The sequence below is a fragment of the Fringilla coelebs genome (assembly GCF_963513975.1).
Source record: "Fringilla coelebs genome assembly, chromosome: 3".
In the NCBI taxonomy this organism is placed as follows: Eukaryota; Metazoa; Chordata; class Aves; order Passeriformes; family Fringillidae; genus Fringilla; species Fringilla coelebs.
In genome coordinates, this window is record NC_140030.1 from 70428946 (window position 1) to 70448877 (window position 19932).

The 19932-nt window shown below is 37.3% G+C and overlaps 1 protein-coding gene across 2 annotated transcripts in view; it reads left to right on the plus strand.

Moving 5' to 3' along the window:
- Positions 1-19932, plus strand: part of ARID4B (AT-rich interaction domain 4B) — an 86897-nt gene that overhangs the window by 22235 nt on the left and 44730 nt on the right. For both annotated transcript variants that reach the window (XM_084202085.1, XM_084202086.1), the window contains exons 3-6: positions 7993-8103; positions 12820-12885; positions 13482-13572; positions 17656-17735. In XM_084202085.1, the coding sequence (XP_084058211.1) occupies positions 7993-8103; positions 12820-12885; positions 13482-13572; positions 17656-17735 (348 nt within the window). The remainder of the gene's footprint in view (positions 1-7992; positions 8104-12819; positions 12886-13481; positions 13573-17655; positions 17736-19932) is intronic.

The window sequence follows — 19932 nt, forward strand, 5'->3', positions numbered from 1 at the left end:
AACAGAATCAGAATTCACTGGGTTTTATTCAGTATGGTAGGGGAAAAAAAGAAACCCAAATGATGTAATTTTTTTAAGCATAGTCACCTTTCTAGATTTGCCATTTTGAATAGGAAATGAGGTAATTACAGTTAAGATGTTTGGAAATTACACTACTCAGTAAATTTCTGGATGGAGAATTGAGCTGCTCTTTAGCAATGATTAGGACAGACTAACTTTTAAATTTAAATTGTTAGTTCTCATTTTCTTAGTAGAGTTAAAATATTTTTATAATTTTATTAATCAACTTATAGTTAAAAAAATGAATTCGTTCCATAAAAATTCAACTTTACATGGGTAAGTAAAGATAATGAAAATCCATTCTGCATTTAATACAGATATAATAAATAAAAGAAGTGTTATTTGTGATTACTGAGTTGAATTTCTTGTTTTGGGTCTCTTGTCCTTCATGATCTTAGAACCTGTAAATCCTTTCCACAGCTCACTTTTATTTGGAGAGGAAAATCAGCTTTTGAACCCTTTCAAGTCTTTAAGAACTTTAAATAAGCTTGGCACTGGACTGGTCAAACTGAATAATTTGAAATAAAAGCAAATACCCGCTTTGCACCTGTAGGGAAGGCTAAAGCTGTCAGAAGTTGGTTTAATGTTTCCAGATGTCAGTTCACTAAGCTCTGGTAATTTCCAGCTTGGTCAAGGGGATAGAAAACGATGATATTTTGCCACAGTTACGTGCTGTATAATGTTTGCTTACAAGATTGGTGAGGTGTTACTTGAAACTTCCTGTTGATTTTAAATTGAAACTGGAAATAGGTTTCATTACAAGAACTCCCTTCCCTCCTTCTTTAACTTGTAAATGCTCGGTTTGGTCAGGATATTTCCTGCCACAATTATGATTTGTGGGCAAATATTGATAAAATTGAACGATTTTCCTTCACAGATCAATCGATCTATCTATCTACATAAATAGTTCTGCCTTTCTATGACATGTACAAGAGTAACAAAACCACAAAACCAAAAAGTAGGTAAAAATCAGATTTTTTCAACCAGAAGAAAATATGCTCAAAGCACACTCGTACTCTTAGGCTTTCATGTAGTAGCCTTTTCATGTGGAAAACATCACTGCCTTTTATTCTATTTTGTAGTTTGCAAGTTTCTGAAAAATTCCTCCTGCTTCCTGTTGTGGTGTTCTCATTTCTGGAAGGGGGATGATGGGCCAATTGATTTATTTTTTTAAAAGGAATTTTTTATTTTCTGGGCTTCAGTCTTTCTTTGTTTCGAATACTTCTTTTGCCTTTGAGGAATTGTGTGCCTTGGTGATACGGTTTGTAGAAAGGTTTTAGAAGTTTCTTAGCTTTGTTGCTTTGAAAATACATGAGAAATGTATTTGAAATCAACTAGAAAGATATTATCTGCAAAATTGAGTATATTAGAAGTGTTATAATAATAGTTTTTCCTGAAGATGTCTGCTATTACTATAAAGTTGAACATCTTCAGAACTACAGCAGGTTGAACTGTAAGCAAAATCTTGCACTCCTAATTACACTGTGATTTTGCTTATTAAAACATTGATTCTGCAGTGTGTAGGTGGATCTCTGCTGTTGGGTGGAACTTACTGCAGTTTAAAAGTATGTAAGGTAATAATCTATAAGTTAAATGCATTAGTATTGGGGGAAGAAATTTCTTATGTGTTTGTGTTTTATTCACCTGTGTTCATGAAAATATTTTTTCAGAACTTGTCAAGGAGATGTTGAATTTACTCTTGTTTAAAAAAAAAAAAAAAGTTTTTCAAAACCGAGTCTTTTCAAGCCTTCATTGCCCCAAAAGCTTCTGAAAGCCTGTTGAATGACTTTGAGGTAGCTGCTAATTCTGCAGGATGCAAAGGGAATTTAAGGTTCCAGCTATCTGAGATTTTTGCTCTTCATTAGAAGACTTTAAGATTTAGCTTGGTTTTGGATTGAACTATTGGGGTATTATTGGTGTGTTTTCCTACTAAGTCATGGGACTGGGATGACTGTAGATGGAATAGTCAAATATGTGTGTAGTGATTCCACTCGCAAACTGTGTTTCCATCTTAAATTATGGACTACAAACAAACAATGAGAAAATTCTTCCCTTGGAAAAATAACTTCAAAATACCATAGGAGGCAGGAAAAAAGTTTTGCCACTGCTCCTCATGCTTAGTGTGGGTGAAAAAAGAAATAAGACTTTGAGCCTTATGATGTTTCTTTTTGAAACTCAAGTAATAATTTGGATGCCAGGCGGGGTCAGGTGGGAGAGGGTGTTGAGTCTTTAACAAGCTTTCCCTGAACCTTGGTTAGTGAAATTAAACAAATCTTAAATTTTCAAAACCAGCCCTTTCTTTTCACTAATTGTGAGATAGCTGGGGTGGTTTTTGTTTGTTGAAAACACAGTTTCTTGACTCAAGAGTCTTGCAGAGTAGATAAATGCTGAATTTTGAATGTTTAATGCAAACTGAAATCTTGGCTCTTCAGACTTCATATACATCAAAGAATGAGGGAAAGTTTTTCTCCTTGTATATTACTCCAAAAGCAGTCCTGCAGGCTTTCCGAGTAACCACGTCTGCTATGTTTCTAGATTGAATACTTAATCTTGTTTTCATGTGGTTTACTTGGAACATCCTGTGCACAGTGCAGAAGAATACAGATTAGGAGATGGAAATAATACATTCACACATACACCGTAGTAGATGTGCTTATGGGCAAAGCCCAATGTAAAGCAATTTTATCAGCTGCTGTATGGCATGACAGACTCTACAAAGGAATTTGAATATAGTAATGCAGCACAGTTGAAAGAAGAGATGTGAGGATGATTTCATCCCACGTAGATGGAAAAATATATGTGTGTAAAAAAAAAGCTGGAAAACCAACTTTTTTACAGCTTTAAAATGTATGTTAAAGCGTGATGCTACCATTTTAGATTGCAGTGTTAAAATGTGTATTCCACAGTACCTGGGAGAGGTCTCTGTGTGTTTTCTCCCTCATACATGGAAAACCAGAACTATTAATACCGATGTAAATATCCAAATTCAGAAGATGTGCAGGATGTTTTATGATGTGGGCATCTAGCCATTTATCAATCCTTCCAGGTATAATCAGCTCGAAGGCTGGAGCAGAACCCTTCCAGCAGCCTGCTTTTCCTGCCAAAGAAAATTCCACTACTGAATTGGTGGAAATTGCTGACTGGTCACCTAGAGACTGCTTCTTATTTAAGTGGTAAACCAGCTTTTCAGCTGCGGCAGCCTGTGCTGCAACTCCTCTGCGCGCACGGCAGTTGTGAATTGAGATAGCAGAGAAACTATTCATCCTACTCCCATTAATAAAACAAAATTAAGTGCTAGTAGTAGCATGGCGGTTGTCCATTAGTTTGGATTTCCTAATGGAAAGTGCAAAACTGCAGGAAATGCTTTTCTTTTTATCCCTTCTTGCTCACCCAAGACAGCGCCGGAACTTTTTTTTACAGTAATTTGGCCGATGATTTAGGAACTCAAGGCCAGGCGCATTCCAGCGGCGCTCCGGAGGAGCTGCACTGCAGGGCCGCGGGCAGCGCTCGCACGTTTTCCCGGCCGGATCCCGGGAGCTGGCGCTGCTGGTGCTCCGTGCCCGGCTGCAGCAGCGGCAGGCTCCCGGGAAGCCCTGCGTGCAGATTTACCCGACAATCGCCTTAAGGGGACAAATTTAGTTTACGGCAATCCGCGCTTAATCTGCCGGAGCCGTGGGCGCCTTCGGGGAGAGGGCGAGGGCGGGCGGCGGCGCTCGGGGCTGGCTCGGGCAGCCAGAAACTTCTGGCAGCTTCCCGGCGCCGGCCCCTCCCCTTAAAGTGGCAGCTCCCCAGAGAATCGCTGGTGCCCGCCTGCCCACCCCAACGAGCCGAGCAAGTCACCCGGGCGCCGTCTTCCTCCGGCGGCCTTACCAAAGCTGAAGCATGGGCCCGGCTGTCCCCATCTCCTCGGGGCGCTGCTCGAACCGCCCTGGTAGCGCTCAGCACCCTCTGCAGCGGATGCTGGTGAAGGGCTCATCACGATCTCTTTCCAAAACAGCCTCTCCGTAGCCCCCGCCTGGCTCGGCCGCGGGCTTCCGCGGGGTACAGCCCTCCCCTGGTGTCCGTGCGCGGACGGATGGCTGGCTCCCCTTGGGTAGCCTGGCCTCGGTCATTCATGCAGACCAAATACTGATTCCTCTGGGAACCCTCTGTCAGTGGTCTCCGTGAAGACCTTCAGTGCCAGTCTTCTGGCAGTAGTTAAACAAGGAAACGAACAAGCCGAGATACTGCCGTCAGCTTCACTTTTCTCCTTCCAGTGTAAACTCTGAGATTTCCGAAAGAGTACATATAGAGACATAGAAACAGTGACAGGATATCCTGGGGTGTGTATTGAAGCTGCTCGGAATGAAAGATGTTCGTGATCTCATTATACATGAGTGATAGCGTGTGCTGGGCATAGCTTCAGTTTTGCTCTTGACAGAAGTTTACTGGTTGTAAACTGATTGTAAGTAGTTTACTGATTGTTGACAGAAGTTTACTGATATGCTCCTGAAACAATGATTCTTATCTTTAAATTATAAAGTGTAGGTGATTATGTTCACAAATAAAATGTAAATGCCAATTCACATTATCTTTTAAAATAAAATAAAGGCTGAGACAGCAATGAACAAGAGTAGTATAGTTTTATTTTAAGAGGCCTTCAAGGATTTTAGAAGACTCAGAACTTTTTGTATTATAGGGTAGACCCTCACCCCCCGCCTTCCCTTTCAATATCATTGCAATTATTCTTGTTAAGATATTTTCAGTATGCTTGCAATACCTTTTCCAAGATTAGTGAACTCTCAAATTCTAGCTGTATTTTAGCATACTGGTTGGTTTTTTATTTTCTGGAAACCTGCTTTGAAAAGCCTAAAATAAGAATAAAAACAAATCCTGATAAAACGTGTCAAAATAAAATAGGCAAAGATGCATTCAGTCTGAGCGTAAGGGCATCTAATAAATGACGTAAGCACAAAGCAGGGAAGGGATAACAGAAAGGTAAAAATAGCTGTATACTAATTTTTAATCTCTTTGATGTTGCTGGGATTGAATAAAACCTACTTGAGAACAGGTGACTCAGAGCTGGTGAGAATGACAAAGTCAATTATCTTAAATTGATGCCAGACTCTGATAATTACTTTTATTTTTTAGTTTGCATTCATTATGATGCATCACATTTTGCTGATTATTTTAACTTGCCACTTTCAGCTGTTACTGTCACAATGAGGGAAGTATCTTGGAAATTTCAGTTAAGTGATATGGGTGGAGGGAAAGGCCATGTAATTTGTCTTTCAATGGAATAATGAAATTGCAGGAAAAAATCCAGTATGTATCCATTGAAGATTTCAGATACTGTTTTAGAGTATATAATGATTTATAGTGGTAGTTAAATAAATTAATTTCATAATTTTTCTCTCAAAAGCCACTCCAATACTATATTTCTGGTAAACATGCCTGCATTGGTAATCAAATAGTCCATATGTTGCTATTCTTTAAAGTTCTTTAGAGTAGTAAATATTAACTAATTTCAATGAAAGGAATAAGAGTAATTTCAAAAGATTTTAGGCTACAGATTGAAATTAACTTGTGTGTTAGTAACAGAAGTTCTTACAGATGTTGGTTTTTTTTTGAATGAATATTTTTTCTGGAAGAAGTTGTTAAGAATGAGTTAGAGTAGTGATAAAGTAATCACAATACTGATAATTATGATCTTTATAAGAATTTAAAGTCCTGCTTAAAGTTTGGTTGTTGACTTGCCTGTTCTCTGCCATAAGTTTTCAAACAAAGACTAGAGCTTCAGATTATCTTGGTGCTCAAAATGTATTTTTTTGTTTTAGTGTCAATAGCAGTGAAGAAAAAGTGTTCTATATTTTTCTGTAAGTTCACCTTGACATTGTGGATTGGTCTTTCTGATAATTCTTTTGTCTGTATAGGGAAGTATAGACTGACACTGACAAACCAGCTCTTTAAGTTTTGTTTATAGTAGAATCATAGCTGTGTGCATCTGTGTGGCCCCATCTGGGGTCTGTCACTCTTGTTAAAGTTATCTCAGTACTTTACAATTTTTTTTAACTTTAGAAGATGAACTGGCATGAAATGCTATCACCCCTGTAGTGGGGAATGAGTTTCTTCACTACAGAGTGCAGTGGAGCAGGAGGGATGCTCCCCTTTTAGAGCTTCACTGTCTTTGCAGGAGAATGCATTGCTGCTTTCCTCTGCTCAGATTCATATTGTGGGAAACAGCCACTTCTTGGTTCACTTCAGTGCAAGTGCTGACCAAAATCAAATTTATCACCACCTGAGTCCCTCTTTCAGCAGCCATCCAAGTGCAGCAAGAGAAAAGCATGGCATCTTGCCTCAAAGGCAAGTACTGTTGGGCAACTGAGGGGGGAATGACTTTCAGAATCCCAACATGCTTAACAGATTCCTTGGTAATCTCAGCAGAGTTTTATTGGTATTAAGCCTGGATTAGGAAAGGATAGGTGTTCGTGGATATACTACCACCAGCATAGTATATCCTACTACTCTGCCTGCAGTCACGTACCACGCATGCAGGGAGAGAGAGCAAGGGGTTCATTAGTGCATTCATGCTTCTGACGATCTTAGAAAGCGCAGATTGATAACGATTTTATACTACTCAGAAATATATTCTATTGCCTGCCAGTGAGAGAGAGAGAGAGAGAGGCTGGAACACAGTCACTGTAAAAAGCATCATTAATAAGGAGTTAACCCTGTAGCATCTAATGTTTTTCAATTTCAAGTTTTGTAGAACTTAAATGTCTGAAAAATGGTGCATTGAAGCATCCAAGTACACACTTCCATGCCTTCTGATGTATTGGAACTGGGAGCAGCTAGTAGGAATTGTCTGATGCTGAGTGCAAGCACCTCAGTCTCAAATAGTATCAGTCTCTGATGCCTGTGAAGATTTATCTCTATATTTTTCCCACAGAGAATCTGGATGTGTCAGAGATGCCCCTTGTAAGCTGTGTTTGAATCTGTAGGGGCACAGAAACACAATTTGGCTTCGATAAGGGCTTAAATCTCTTTGCTTTGCTCTTGTCTGCGTCTCCATGGAGGCTTGCAGCTCTTGAAAACAAACCTCATTCCTCTTGTGTGTCACCCTCTGCCTTCCCTCTTGTGACCCAGAGTCTATGAAGTGATACTTCATAAGGGGTTCAGTTATCTGGGAATCTCCTCACCCAGATTATGTTAGGAGAGGTTGTGTGAGAGAAGATGGACTTCCTTTGAAAGAACTGTGCCTTCATGATCTCACTCAGTATACTGATTTGACCTATGTTCTCTTGTTTCCCACCTCTTCTGTTTCTTATTTCCCTGTTTGGGTGTGACCTGTTCTGTGTTTCGTGTCACAAAACCTTGTTTTTTGTCTGGACCCTTCACCTTCATTGTGTGTTTAGTTTCTGTCAGTCTCCTACTGTAGCTTGCCTGTGGGCTGCTCTCCTGATGAGCATCACCTTTATCATTTACTTTATTCAAAAGTGAAAAAGCAAGATCTCCTCAGAGTTTTTCTATTTACTAATGAAAAATGAACCTTAAATATTTGAGGGAAATAAACATCAGTGTCTTAATGTGACTTAATCAGGTCCTGAGGCAGTTTAAGGAGACAGTAGAACACTTGGTTGGTCTTCACCATTGCAGTAGAATTGATCACCTGCTAAATCTTCAGATGGTGCAGAGGCTGGAAGCCTATGTGGTGTTGTAGATAACTGTGGTATTGTATTTATGACCTTATATCAGGAGATTATATTTGTATATTATGAGATTGTAATGATTTTCATTGTATTAGCTTAGTGTTGTGTTCTGTTTCTGCTGCTGTCAATTTAAGTTTCATGGGGCTGTTTTGTAATACTTTGTCCACAGAAATTGGTGAGACTATGGTAGCTGTATTGCCAGTGGTCAGTAATTAAAAAGCAGTTGTTTTCCTTTCTGTTCCAGGCAATTGATGAGCCTCCCTATCTCACAGTGGGCACTGATGTGAGTGCAAAGTATAGAGGAGCCTTCTGTGAAGCCAAGATCAAGACAGCAAAAAGGCTTGTCAAAGTCAAGGTATGCGGTTTTCCTGCAAGCATTTTTTTGAGGAGGGGTAAAAAAGTGATTAATGTTCATAATGGTGCAATGTGAAACTTATTTTTAGTCTCAGGCTATCCTGTCCTTGGAGGCTGATATTACAGTCTTTGAAATAACAATAAGCTTATTACTACTGGGATGGAAGGGATTCCCCCACTCCCACACAAATAAATATATTCTGTTTCTGTCACTACTTTGTCATCTGCGGGTTTTTGACCTTCAATGCCATAGGCTGACGTTAAAGTAATTGATTAAAATGTGACAAATGTAGGCTTATATATGGGACAATATTGCCAGAAAATAGCTAAGGCTACTCAAAGTAGACTTTAATAGGGTATCTTCTACTTGAGGAGTACAGGTCACTGCCATGTAGCTGTGGCAGCTAGGTAATGAATGCTTCAGGAATAAGCTGCAATCTTTCTGCCTTCCAAAAACCACTTGGCATATTGAGTTTTATAGAATAACAAGCCAGGGATCTCACCTAAGCTTTATGATAACTAGTTAATGACTGAATCAATATAAGCCACATGCAGGACAATTAAAAATTCTGCAAAGGGATTGCAAGATGTACATTTTAACATTCCTTGAAAATATAAAGTATAATTTCTAGAAATAAAGTGAGCAATACCCTGCAAAATGGCTGTATATTTCTGTTGGGATAATGTTGCCTTAAAAACTGATTTGGGAGGAGGTACTATTTTTTTGCTTTACCTCTTAATCTCATATAGAAACATTACATAACAAGGATCAAAACCACCTAGAAAATACAAGTTAGATTGTTGCTCTGCAGGAGTTATAGGGGCAGAATATTTTTTTTATATCTACTGTAAATTTAAGTGGAAAATGGGTGAAATGTGATTGGTGATAACCTGTTATTGAAGACTATTGCACACTCTAAACTAGTGTGCATTATTTGACTCTGCCCTCATGCTGTGGCTGATTTTTGCCTATAGTGTGTCTGAGGGAGTGAGCAGGCACTCTCCATAAACCCTGGTGGGAAGGTCTATTGTCACTTACAGGATAGTAATGTTAAATACAGCAAGAAGATTTTAGTCTTAAATCTGCCAGAAGAGCAAATCAGTGGTCTTTTCATTTCATTAGTCAAAACTCTTAATAGCATCAGCTGGTCTATGCTTAACACCACCATTGGCTTTAAGTGATTAAGTGTTGCTATTTGAGCTGTTAAGCATCAGAATTTGAGTACAGGAATTTTGTTGTGCCTAGATCAGTGAAATCTTAACTCATTTCAGTTCTTTGGGGTACTTTCAGTCCATCTCCTTAGATAGCCACTTGCTATTTATTATTCAGTGCAAAGTATTTTCTTTTGGGTTTATAGCTTGAAGTTTGGTTACTGCAAGGTTTGCAGAAAGATCTTGACGTGAAATGGAATTTTTCTGTAAATTGTTTGTGGAGATTTTGTACAAAGCCCTCTGGATTCAGTTTTGTGTGTGTGCTCACTGTTACTGTATTGCTTAGAGCAGTTTGGCCCCAGTACTGTTGTTGCTTTCTAGAGTAACGTGGTTGAGATTTTTTTGGTTAAGTGCTGTAGCGATATCTATTTACATTAGTTTTTTCTCCACTAAGAATGTGTATTTCTTAAACTTAGTAGTGGCCCTCTGATTTTCTCTGAAAATCTATTTAGCTCTTCCTGGCACGTGCATATTTTCCCCAATATTAGCTCTTACAAAGATTCTCATTAGCAGGTGTGCTTTGTCTGGAATTTTGGTAGTTTATCTGCTGCATTATTTTTTCACTTGCTGAGTGGGTTTCTTTTGGCCTCAGTTTATATTTTATGCCTCTGTCTTCTAGAACTACTAGAGCAGAAGGAAAGTCAGTTAACTTCATACTGTCAATTTTAGTGTAAAGCAGTAATTTAAGTTAACTTAAATGTTAATTTAAGTTTACTTAAATGTTCTACTGAGAAAGTAGAATTGCAACAAAATTCTTTTGATTTGGAGTATTGTAATCTTCAGACAAGTAAAATTTGTTTAATTGTGTCTCCTTTCATGTGCTTTCTTCTTCTGTGGAATTCTGCTTCCTAGAATATTTTGAGGAGATACCTTCACATCAACTTTCCCATTACAGCATAATTTAAAAACTTCATTCAATTTAATGCAGGTGCTATGTACTTATAATTTCAGTATCAATAAGTACTGCATTTGGCACTTTAGTAGTCTTTGGCAAATTCTGTACACGGTACAGAATTCTACAGTAACATATAAGAGCATTGCACACTTGCTCGTGGGAATCAGTAGAACTTGAGATTTGCCTGGACTTTTCAAATGTGTTGAAGGCTGTACAAATTTGACTCAAGGGCAAGATTTTGGATGTTACAGGAGTGTCTACTTTATCAGATTTATTATAGCTTTATTTAGAGAGTTATTTAAGCTAGTTTATTTTGGCAGCATCTCCTAAAACAATTAGCAAAATCATCCACCACCACTTGCATTTGGGCACCCTGCACAGAAGTTTCAGAAAAAACTGTTTTCTGTGTAGGTCTTTATTAAAGATAATAAGCTGCTGCTGTAATAGGACTTACTAGGTCTGTCTTTTCAGGATAGTGAAGGAAAAAGAAATTCCAGCTGAATCTAACCAAGTTGATGGTGTGCTGAATGTCTTGATCTTTTGCCTGAGACAGAAAGTTTCAGACACTGCTAAGTATTGTGAGAATTAGAACCCACAACTAGTAACTACTGACATCACTTTTCCTCTTCTTCAAGAAAGGCCAGCAGTGTCACACTGAGTTTGGAGTTTGAATATTTATGTTAATAACCACTATTTTTTGAGCACATATGAATATCTCAAGAAGCAAAAACTGTTGGTGTCAAAACTCTCCCCCCAAAGACTCAAAGCCCCAAGACGTCTTTGAAAAGACAAACCATTCTGGAATACACAATAGCAATTTGCTTTGTTTACCTTTCATAGAGTACATTGTGGCTGACTCTTGTTCTGGATAGAGTTCCTTTTTGCTGCAAAATACCTTTAAGATAAATACAGATGGTAAATAAAACCAGATGTCTCTAAATCAGAACTGGTTTACTGGGTATTTTGCACAAGCCACTAGTGACCCTTGGTTTCAGATTATTTTGAATCTTAACTGAGTTTTGGCTTTCTAGATAAATTCCTCCAAAGAGAGAATTAAATACCTGTATCTCTCAGGATGAGGTTCAGAAGAGTAGTCCTTGCTCAGTTAATTCCTAGCCCAAATCCTTTGCCTGCCTTTTCGTTACAGGATACGATTTTGTCTGTGTGGTGGACAAAGTATTTGCCATCAGCAAGTGAGATGTGCCGGTCTAAAAAGAACATACTCTCACAACTGTATGTGTTGCTGTAGTTCTGACTACAAGAAGGATTGATGACTGTTTCTTTGAAGTAACATCTGGAAGGGGCAGTGTAGCATTTTTTGTGCATTTGTTTTCCAATCAGTCAAGATAGACTGTCCTTAGTCCTCGTTGTAGGTGCTGTTCTTGGCAAGACTTTAAATCTCCTCTCTGGGTAGGCTGTGTAGGAGAGTTGATGTTAGAGGACAATGTGGTTCTGAAGGAAATTTTGCTGTTCCTGTGTGCTACAGTGAAACTCTCAACAACAGTATGAACATGCTCATGGGTACGCTTGTGAAACAAGTTCAGACTTTTAATGTAGGATTGCTGTAGTTGAGAGCTAGTGTTACACAGCTGGATCTCATGTTACATTCTTACTTTCTTCGAATACTCAGTAAAACATCATATACTTCAAAATCAATATGCCAAGAGAGTCTGTTCTGGTGAACATCATTTGTGTGTTAATAAAGGTATGTAGGCACATAAAATGTAATTCTAGAATTTTCTCAGTTTCCTATAATTTTAAAACTGGAGTGGAAATAAAACTTCAGATGTAATTAATCCTATGACTTGCAGTGTAACCAAGTTAATTGTGAATGAAACAAAAGGTGAACGTCTGTAGCATCTGGTACAGATAACTTAATCATACATTTAAATTTCCAGACCTATTTTTTTTTTCCTGAGGACAGAGTGTGTAGGATTAAAGACAACAGCCTTTGTATCTTCATGGGAATTACAGGGGGAAATAATTTAATATATTTTCAGGATTTACTAACTCCAATTTTGGAGGACTGACAAGTTAGCTGGTTTTACATTTTCTTCCAAATAACTCTGTGTGTAGGCTAGACTGACATTAACTGAAAGCCTGTTTGAATTGTTCATTTTGTTTAGTCAACAGCAGTGTCCCGTACTTTTGTGAGTCTTTCAGCCATGAGGGAAAAAATGCACTTTTATCAGCAAAAGATAAAGGTGCTAAAGTGGTTTGATTTCAAATAATTGAAATATGTTTCTTTAAAGTTGTACTCAGAAGTCTTGAAACTTTATCCTTTCTTGCTGTGGTACTAGAGACGTTCAAATCACTTGAGAGAATTGCAGATATAATTTTGACCATTAGACAATTTTGTTATACTCTTGCCTGATATTTCCTTTAGAGATAATGATTCTATTGGGAAAGAGAAAAATATTTTAGGAGATTTGATAACTAAGGAATTAGCCCCTCATATTTCTATAATATATGAAAAAGACAGCTTTCAGTAAGTGGGATGATTATGGTGATTAACTGTAAAATGAGAGTAAGAAAAGGGCTATTGACGTTTGCTTGTGCTTATGCTGCTCAATTGTATCAAGTGATTGTCAGTTGTATTATATTTTTTAGGTAACCTTTAGGCACGATTCTTCAACAGTGGAAGTACAAGATGACCACATTAAGGGTCCCTTAAAGGTAATAAACTTGGTTTATATCTTGCTAATGCTTTGAAAAACATTTTTCTTTTCAGTATTTGACATAAATGTGCATATACGGTGTGGGGTGAGTGTAGAAGGTTCAACTTATTACACAGGCTAGATAGGATCACAAAGCATAAAAGGCAATGCTACAAAGTTAGAGGTAGTATACTCTTTATGTTAGATTTTTTCTTTGTAGTTAAAGGGGATGCAGCACAGGCTGGTGAAAGCCTCTTTGTCCTTTTTGCCTTAAAGCTAAGAAGTATGGCTGGCACTGATATTTAGTCACCATTCCTTTGGAGAACTCGGCGGGAGGATTTGATGGGAAAGCTCTTATACAAGAGAATGACATCACTCAAATTGGTTCTTGTTCCCCACCTGCTGGCAGGAAATAATCAGCTCAGTTAGTTGGCTTATTTTAAAGAAATGAAAAAAGAAGTTTGAGGGATACAAGTTTATTCAAGTGAAACTGGAAAAACATTTTATATTTGACATGGAATAGGCTAGAAATTATTTCTGTTTGCTGACACAAAAGTGTTGATTTCATTGCCTGTGTTAGAAACTCTCCAGTGCTAAGTGAGTTCTCTATTTTAGGTAGGAACTGTTGTGGAAGTGAAGAATCCAGATGGAACATACCAGGAAGCAGTTATCAACAAATTAACAGATGCAAGTTGGTATACTGTAGGTAAGAGAAAGATTTATGTATTTGAATAAAACTTCTTAAAAATAAGCCTGTGATCTGGACATGTCCTAAGCATGGTGAGAGAGATTTTTTGGAGACGCTTAGGTATTCAGAGTTTCTATGAAAAACCTTTAAAAATAAACTTATTGTAGGTTTTTGTGAGAAACTGTGCCCTTTATCATCTGAAATTGGGACACCAAATAAAGATATAGTGAATTGCTCTGTAACTGGTGACTGCTCCTTAGATATTAAATACACTTTTAAAATATTCTGAAGAGAAGTATGCCGTCACAGGCCCTTAAAAAAAGAGTGAGGAAGTGCTTTTAAAACACAAGCTGCAGCACCTAATTTTCCCCACTCCCAGACTTAGCCCTTACAACAGCTGCTGTTAAAATACACATAGCTTATTATAATGTGATGTTTCAGATGTTTGATTATATACCACATACTTCATAGACAGTAGAGGGTGAAGGTTTTTTTTAATTTACATACAGGAAATGTATTGATTTTTGAAAAACTACATAGCCCTCTCCTGGGTAGATATGGGAAGTTGAAGACTAGAACTTGAAAGGACTTTAGTGAGACGTAGTCATTTTGAGGTATGGGTTATTGTTAATGAGGTGATGTTCAACAATTAGAGAGAGACTTTATTTTCCCTAGTCATAGTCCTTTCAGAACGGAATAGAGCTCTAAATTTAGATAAGACCTTACAGATAAGTGTTGAAGAAAATATGTCTGTTTTTCTGTTGGAGAAGTAGAATCTATTAGTATAGGTGAGACTGGGTTAGGATGGGGTGAAACCTAGTGTACAAAGACAAGAACTAACATTATAGATAATGTTTTGATAATTAATACAGAAGCAGATCAGATATGAGGGCTTTTAAGAAGCAAATGGTATAGCTGGTGTTAGAACTGTGTTGTATGTCTCTGTTCATGTTTCTGACAAAGCGTGGGGTTAGCAGTTCAGCAAGAATAATAAGTTAGGAAGCCATGCATATTAAATTTTGAAGGTAGATGTCACGGAGTTGGAGTCAGAGGAGATGTCTGTCAAAAATCCTGAACTTGGGAAATAGGAAGAAGTATGGGTTTCAGTCTCAGCTCTTGTGTGTTGTAGATAAAAGCAGACAAAAGCATGTTGACCTTGCAGAATTGGTGAAAGAAGCACAGCTGCTGGCAGGGTAGTGCACTTTGGTGGGGAGCTGACTCTAGCTGTGGATGATTAGAATAATCTTTGTCAGGAGGGTGACTGGAATGAGGCAAGAATTACCTTTACTGACAGTGATGACTTTGCAGATCTGAGTGAAAGTCCTTCTGTAAGATACAGTTGCCATTTACCAGGTTCCAGAATTGGCACTTATCTTAACTAGCAGTTACCTAATGTTGTCCTAGCACTTGCTGAGAAGCATCTATTATTTGCACTGTTAATGATTTTGTGAATAAAATCCCTATGATTTGGTGAAAAACTTTGTGAAGGCATAGATCCATCTGAAGTAGTACCTTTCCAAAAGTTACTTAAGACCAGATAAGCCATTGCAGCAGTATCTGAAGAGGAATAACCCTTTGAGGGCTGCTTATGACCTCTTTTAACACTGAAGAAGGAGCAAAGTTGCTTTGAATGTCCCTGTGTGTCTTGTATTAAGGTGTTGTCTGAATAGAAATTGTACATCAACTTGCTTGCATGTTTTTTTTTTTTTGTGCTACTGCTTTCCTACCACAGAGCAGCAAAAACTAAAGTTAAATTTTTATAAAAATCCAACTAGTATAGTCTTTTAAAATTAGTATAGCACTGTGTGTGTCTATATATATGTGTGTGCATATATATGCATAAAACTTGTAAATTTAATAGGCATATATATATACACACACATACATACGTACACATACATACATACATACATACATAAGTGTCTTTAGTTTTGCCTGCCCTGTGAGAAATCTTCAAAGAACTCAAGGTGTTTAAGTTCTGGTAACTAGATACTGTTTTGTCATTCATATAAATGTCTCTTAAAGTCTGTGTTTACTATTGGGGGGGGGGGGGGGGGGGGGGAGAAAATGGCAGAATTATTTGCTTTACAGAGGTATACATGTTCAAAAGTAGTCTTATCCCCTTCTGCACTTTTTTGTCATTACAATGCTTTTTCACAGAATTCAAAGTGGTTTTGGTTGCATAAAGTTGTATCTTTTTTCCCCACCCTCCCTGGCTTTTCTTGAGCAGTTTCAGAATATGTGATTTTAAATAGATTACACTTCTGATGCCTGCTCAACAGATCATTTTCAGGATGTTCCAGTCAATCAGAATGTCATAGTCATTCAGCCATATGTGCCATTCTGGCTACATAAGTCTTTCAGAGAGGTCAAACTTTTCCTCTGAAAGTATTTGTGTTATGGAACAAGATAAAGATTCCCTCTGGCAGGGAAGAGGCCACCAGCAGATTACCACATGGGACACATTTTGTGGCTACCTGCCTAGCTCAGAATAGGTTTACCTCTGCTGTAGTCAGCTTATCTCTTGAAGTGGATAGATTTTTTTTTTTTTTTATCTCTCATTATGTAAAGAGACTGTTTTGTTAATTAACACAAACTGGATTAGGAACCTGCTGACTTGTAATTCACTCAACCAAAGGGGGGCTTAATTATGCATTGACCATTTGAGATGCAGTTCCAATCTAAGTGGTTTGTGTGCATTTCTTGCAATTGATACTTTTCAACAAATGTTGAAGTGAAGGATGTGCATCTCTAACTGATACTGTATCACAATTGAACAGTGTTCAACAATTACTGTAGTCCATAAAACAAGCTGGGGAATTGTAGTTACAAGGGGAAGTTTCTTCATCAACAGTACTCAATTTTATATAGGGATGAAAAATTCACAGAACTAAATAAAAGGTTTAATACCAAGTAAATATTAGTCAAGAATTTTGATGTACCTTGTTGCTTTTTGTATATTTTTATTTGAGTTAGTAAACATTGAAGAGTAGAGCATCGTCCATTGGAAAGCAAGAAATTAATCTCTTTAATCTTGATGGTCAACAGCCATTCTGCTGTTACTTTGATCTGTTGATGGGCAGAAGAGGTTGTTTAAATAAAAGTGAAAGAGACATGTTAAGAAATTGCTTAAACTTTTTTTTTTAATGAAATACTTTAACGTTATCTTGGGGTTGTTTCTGTGCCCACAAAAGTCTTTGAGGTCACTGCTGTGTGGGAGCAAGAATATAATTATCACTACTCAAGAGGGGAGAAGAGATAAATTCTTCTCTCACTGAACAGTGCAAGCAAAGCCTTAGAGTTAAAATCTGTCGCCAGGCTTTCATCTGCTAAGTACCTGCAGAACACTTGACAAAAGCTTACTTTTTATGTGACCGGTTCATCAGGTTCTGAAGAACCCACCTTAAATGTGTGCAGTGCATTTCAGAATTCTAAAGGATGTAGCTGAATGAACTGTATTATGAACATGTTTCCAGTTGACCTAATGATAGCAGAGATAGCAAAAAGTCTAGAAACTGGGAGCTGCACAGTTCTGTCAGTGGAGCTGGGTTTGATGATTGTCAGCACTTTGACTATTGTCGTCTTCTTAGGACGGTATCACTGTTGTTCTGTAGCTTAGTTGTATGAAGTCAGTAGAGAAAGACATTGAACTTCCATACAATGTTAAATTGCAGCTTTTTTTCTATAAATACCCAATTATGTTTCTCCATGGTAAGCAGAGCTTCCACTTGAGTATCACAGGAGTTGTGTAATTAAATTCTTTAAAAATTGTTAATGTTAGAAAAAGTAGTTTTTGAATGTTAGCAAAAATAGGTTATGAATTCTAGTGTGTTGAGTTTAATTTCATGATACCATGAATTGTCTGATCAACTACTGATTACTCAAGGCATGCAAGTATAAAGTAGCTGTGGTGAGAGAGCAGCTTATGTATTTGTATTTGATCAGTCTGTGAAATGCTTTACTCGGTCTGCAGCATTATCTGTTCCAAGGGTTGACTACAGGAATATATATCCCATTCTTTCTGACCTGTAAATGAATTGCTTATTAATATCCTGAGTTAAAAAGAAATGTTTTCTTTCCTTACTTCTTGTCTGGTGGCAGTATTTGATGATGGCGATGAGAAGACTCTGAGACGCTCTTCCCTGTGTTTAAAAGGAGAAAGACATTTTGCTGAGAGTGAGGTAATTGAAGAGTTTTTATATTGCAACTTTTTATTTAGAAAAGTTTTAAAGTGATACTTTTATTACCTCAGTTTTTAGTATGTTATGTGTATCCATGCTTCTAAAAATGGGGATTATGCAAAGTGTGGTCCACAGGATCTGGCTTACTGTTTTTTAAAAGCAAGAAATACAGTTAGATTTCACCAAACTGTGTAAGTTAAGAAACAAAATCAGCATTTTATCTTTTTCATTTTTATATTATTGATAATTCATAGATTGTAGATCACACAAAAAACCTGCAATCACACAACTACTTTGCATTGTATAAAAAATTACCTGCATTAGTGATGAAAAAAATCACAGTATACTTTTAACATGAAAAGTAATATAATTTATAACATAAAAACCTAATGTACACGTTTCTGCATAGTAAAGTTCTTCTGCATTTTTGATGGTCAAACCCAATTTGTGATATTAATGAAATATAAATGCTTTTCTTTCAAATGGCCAATAATAAGTTGCTGTTACTTGTTTATTTGTCAACAGCTACCAGTATTTTGAAGCTGGCTCATGTCTTAGAGGTGATTTACACATTGAAGTATGCAAACATTTGTAGCACATTCCAAATAATCAGAATTTCAGAATGAGGGTTATTCCTTCATGTTATGTAAGACAATCTGGACGGATGGGCAGATCTATGTAAACATGTTTGTTTATTGGACAGCTGCTGAAGATGGGTTTTTTTGTTCTACATAAGTGTGCTGTTACTGCAGTCGGCTGAGTTTGTTGTTTGCATGCTGCGTTCTTGTGAAGAATCTTCTAGAATCCTAAATCAGGATTAGACATATGTAAAGGTGGGAGCCTAATTAGATGCCTAAATCTAGATTCCAATAGATATTCTATAAAGATTGTGGTACTCCTCCAATTAATTCTTTGTTATTAATGATCAGCACAACTGAAGATTAGTTTTCTTCTGTTCCATAAATAGTATTTTAATATGGTTTCAGGAGTATTACCTTAGAGTGCATGGGTTGAAAATTTTGGTTTACGTATATTGCTTTGTGACCTGTTTGGCTGAATGAGAGTAATTCGGATTGTTTGTCACATTCAAAGAAACCTTACATTCAGATGACTGGTACTTCTTATTTTTATCATCTTTTTTTTCATCTAAGATTTTGATGTTTTGCCAGAAGGCATTGATTTGCAATTCACTGTCATCGGCTCTGAATGAAACATGTTGTACATTTCTAATAATTACCTTGTGATTGCACAGCTACACAGCGGGGAAAATTATATCTCAAATTTCTTTTGTAATTAGGCCAGTGCCCCACAGTTGTCTTGTTCTGATACTGCTTCCCAAGTGTGTGGTGTAGAATCTTTTAGGATGTCCACCACATCAGAAGTAGTCATACATTTATTTTTAGATTCTAAAAAGCCAGTTCTATTGTCCCTCTGTCAATTCTCTCTGAGACAGAATACTTCTGAGATGCTTGTCGATGTTACACGTTGTAAAATTCATACATGACGAACAAGTTGAAGTCAGAGGACTATATTTAATTTGGAAGGCTTTCTGCCTTCTTTCAAAGAACAATAATAAGTGGCTGTATAAAAAATTGTGTACCAGGAGCCTTCAAATCAGGAATGGTTATCATTTAAACAGGTGACAGCAGGCTTAAGGAGAGAAGATATACTGCATGTCCATGAATTCCTTCTGTTGAGGGATTCTTCCTGAAGAGGGAAAGTTCTTTCTCTCCCTCTCTTTTTGTTTTGATGCTGATAATGCATCAATTAGCATCCTCCCAATTATCAATATAGCAGCCTCTTTAAAATTGTTTTAGGATCTCTCTCACATATCAAAGGATGAATTATTAACAAAAAATTAAAATAAGTTGTCATGTTTGCTGCTGTTGAGTGATCTTGCTGTTTCATTTCAAAGGGGACCTTTGTTCATTTTTTTGTAGATGATTCAGTATTTAGTCTAATTATAGGATAGGCAGAAAATTTATCTGGTAGAGATGAAATATGCCAGGGGAGCAGAATACGTGATACTTATTCCTCTGTGTTTTGATGGTCCAAAGACAGGACTTCGAGGAAGAATTGTTTGTGTGTGTGTTCAACAAAAGTTAATTATTTTAGATGTGCAGAGAAAGTGTTGAAAAAAGCCTGCAAAACAAAACACATTCCTTCTTTAAAATGTAGGTGTGGCATGTATGATGTA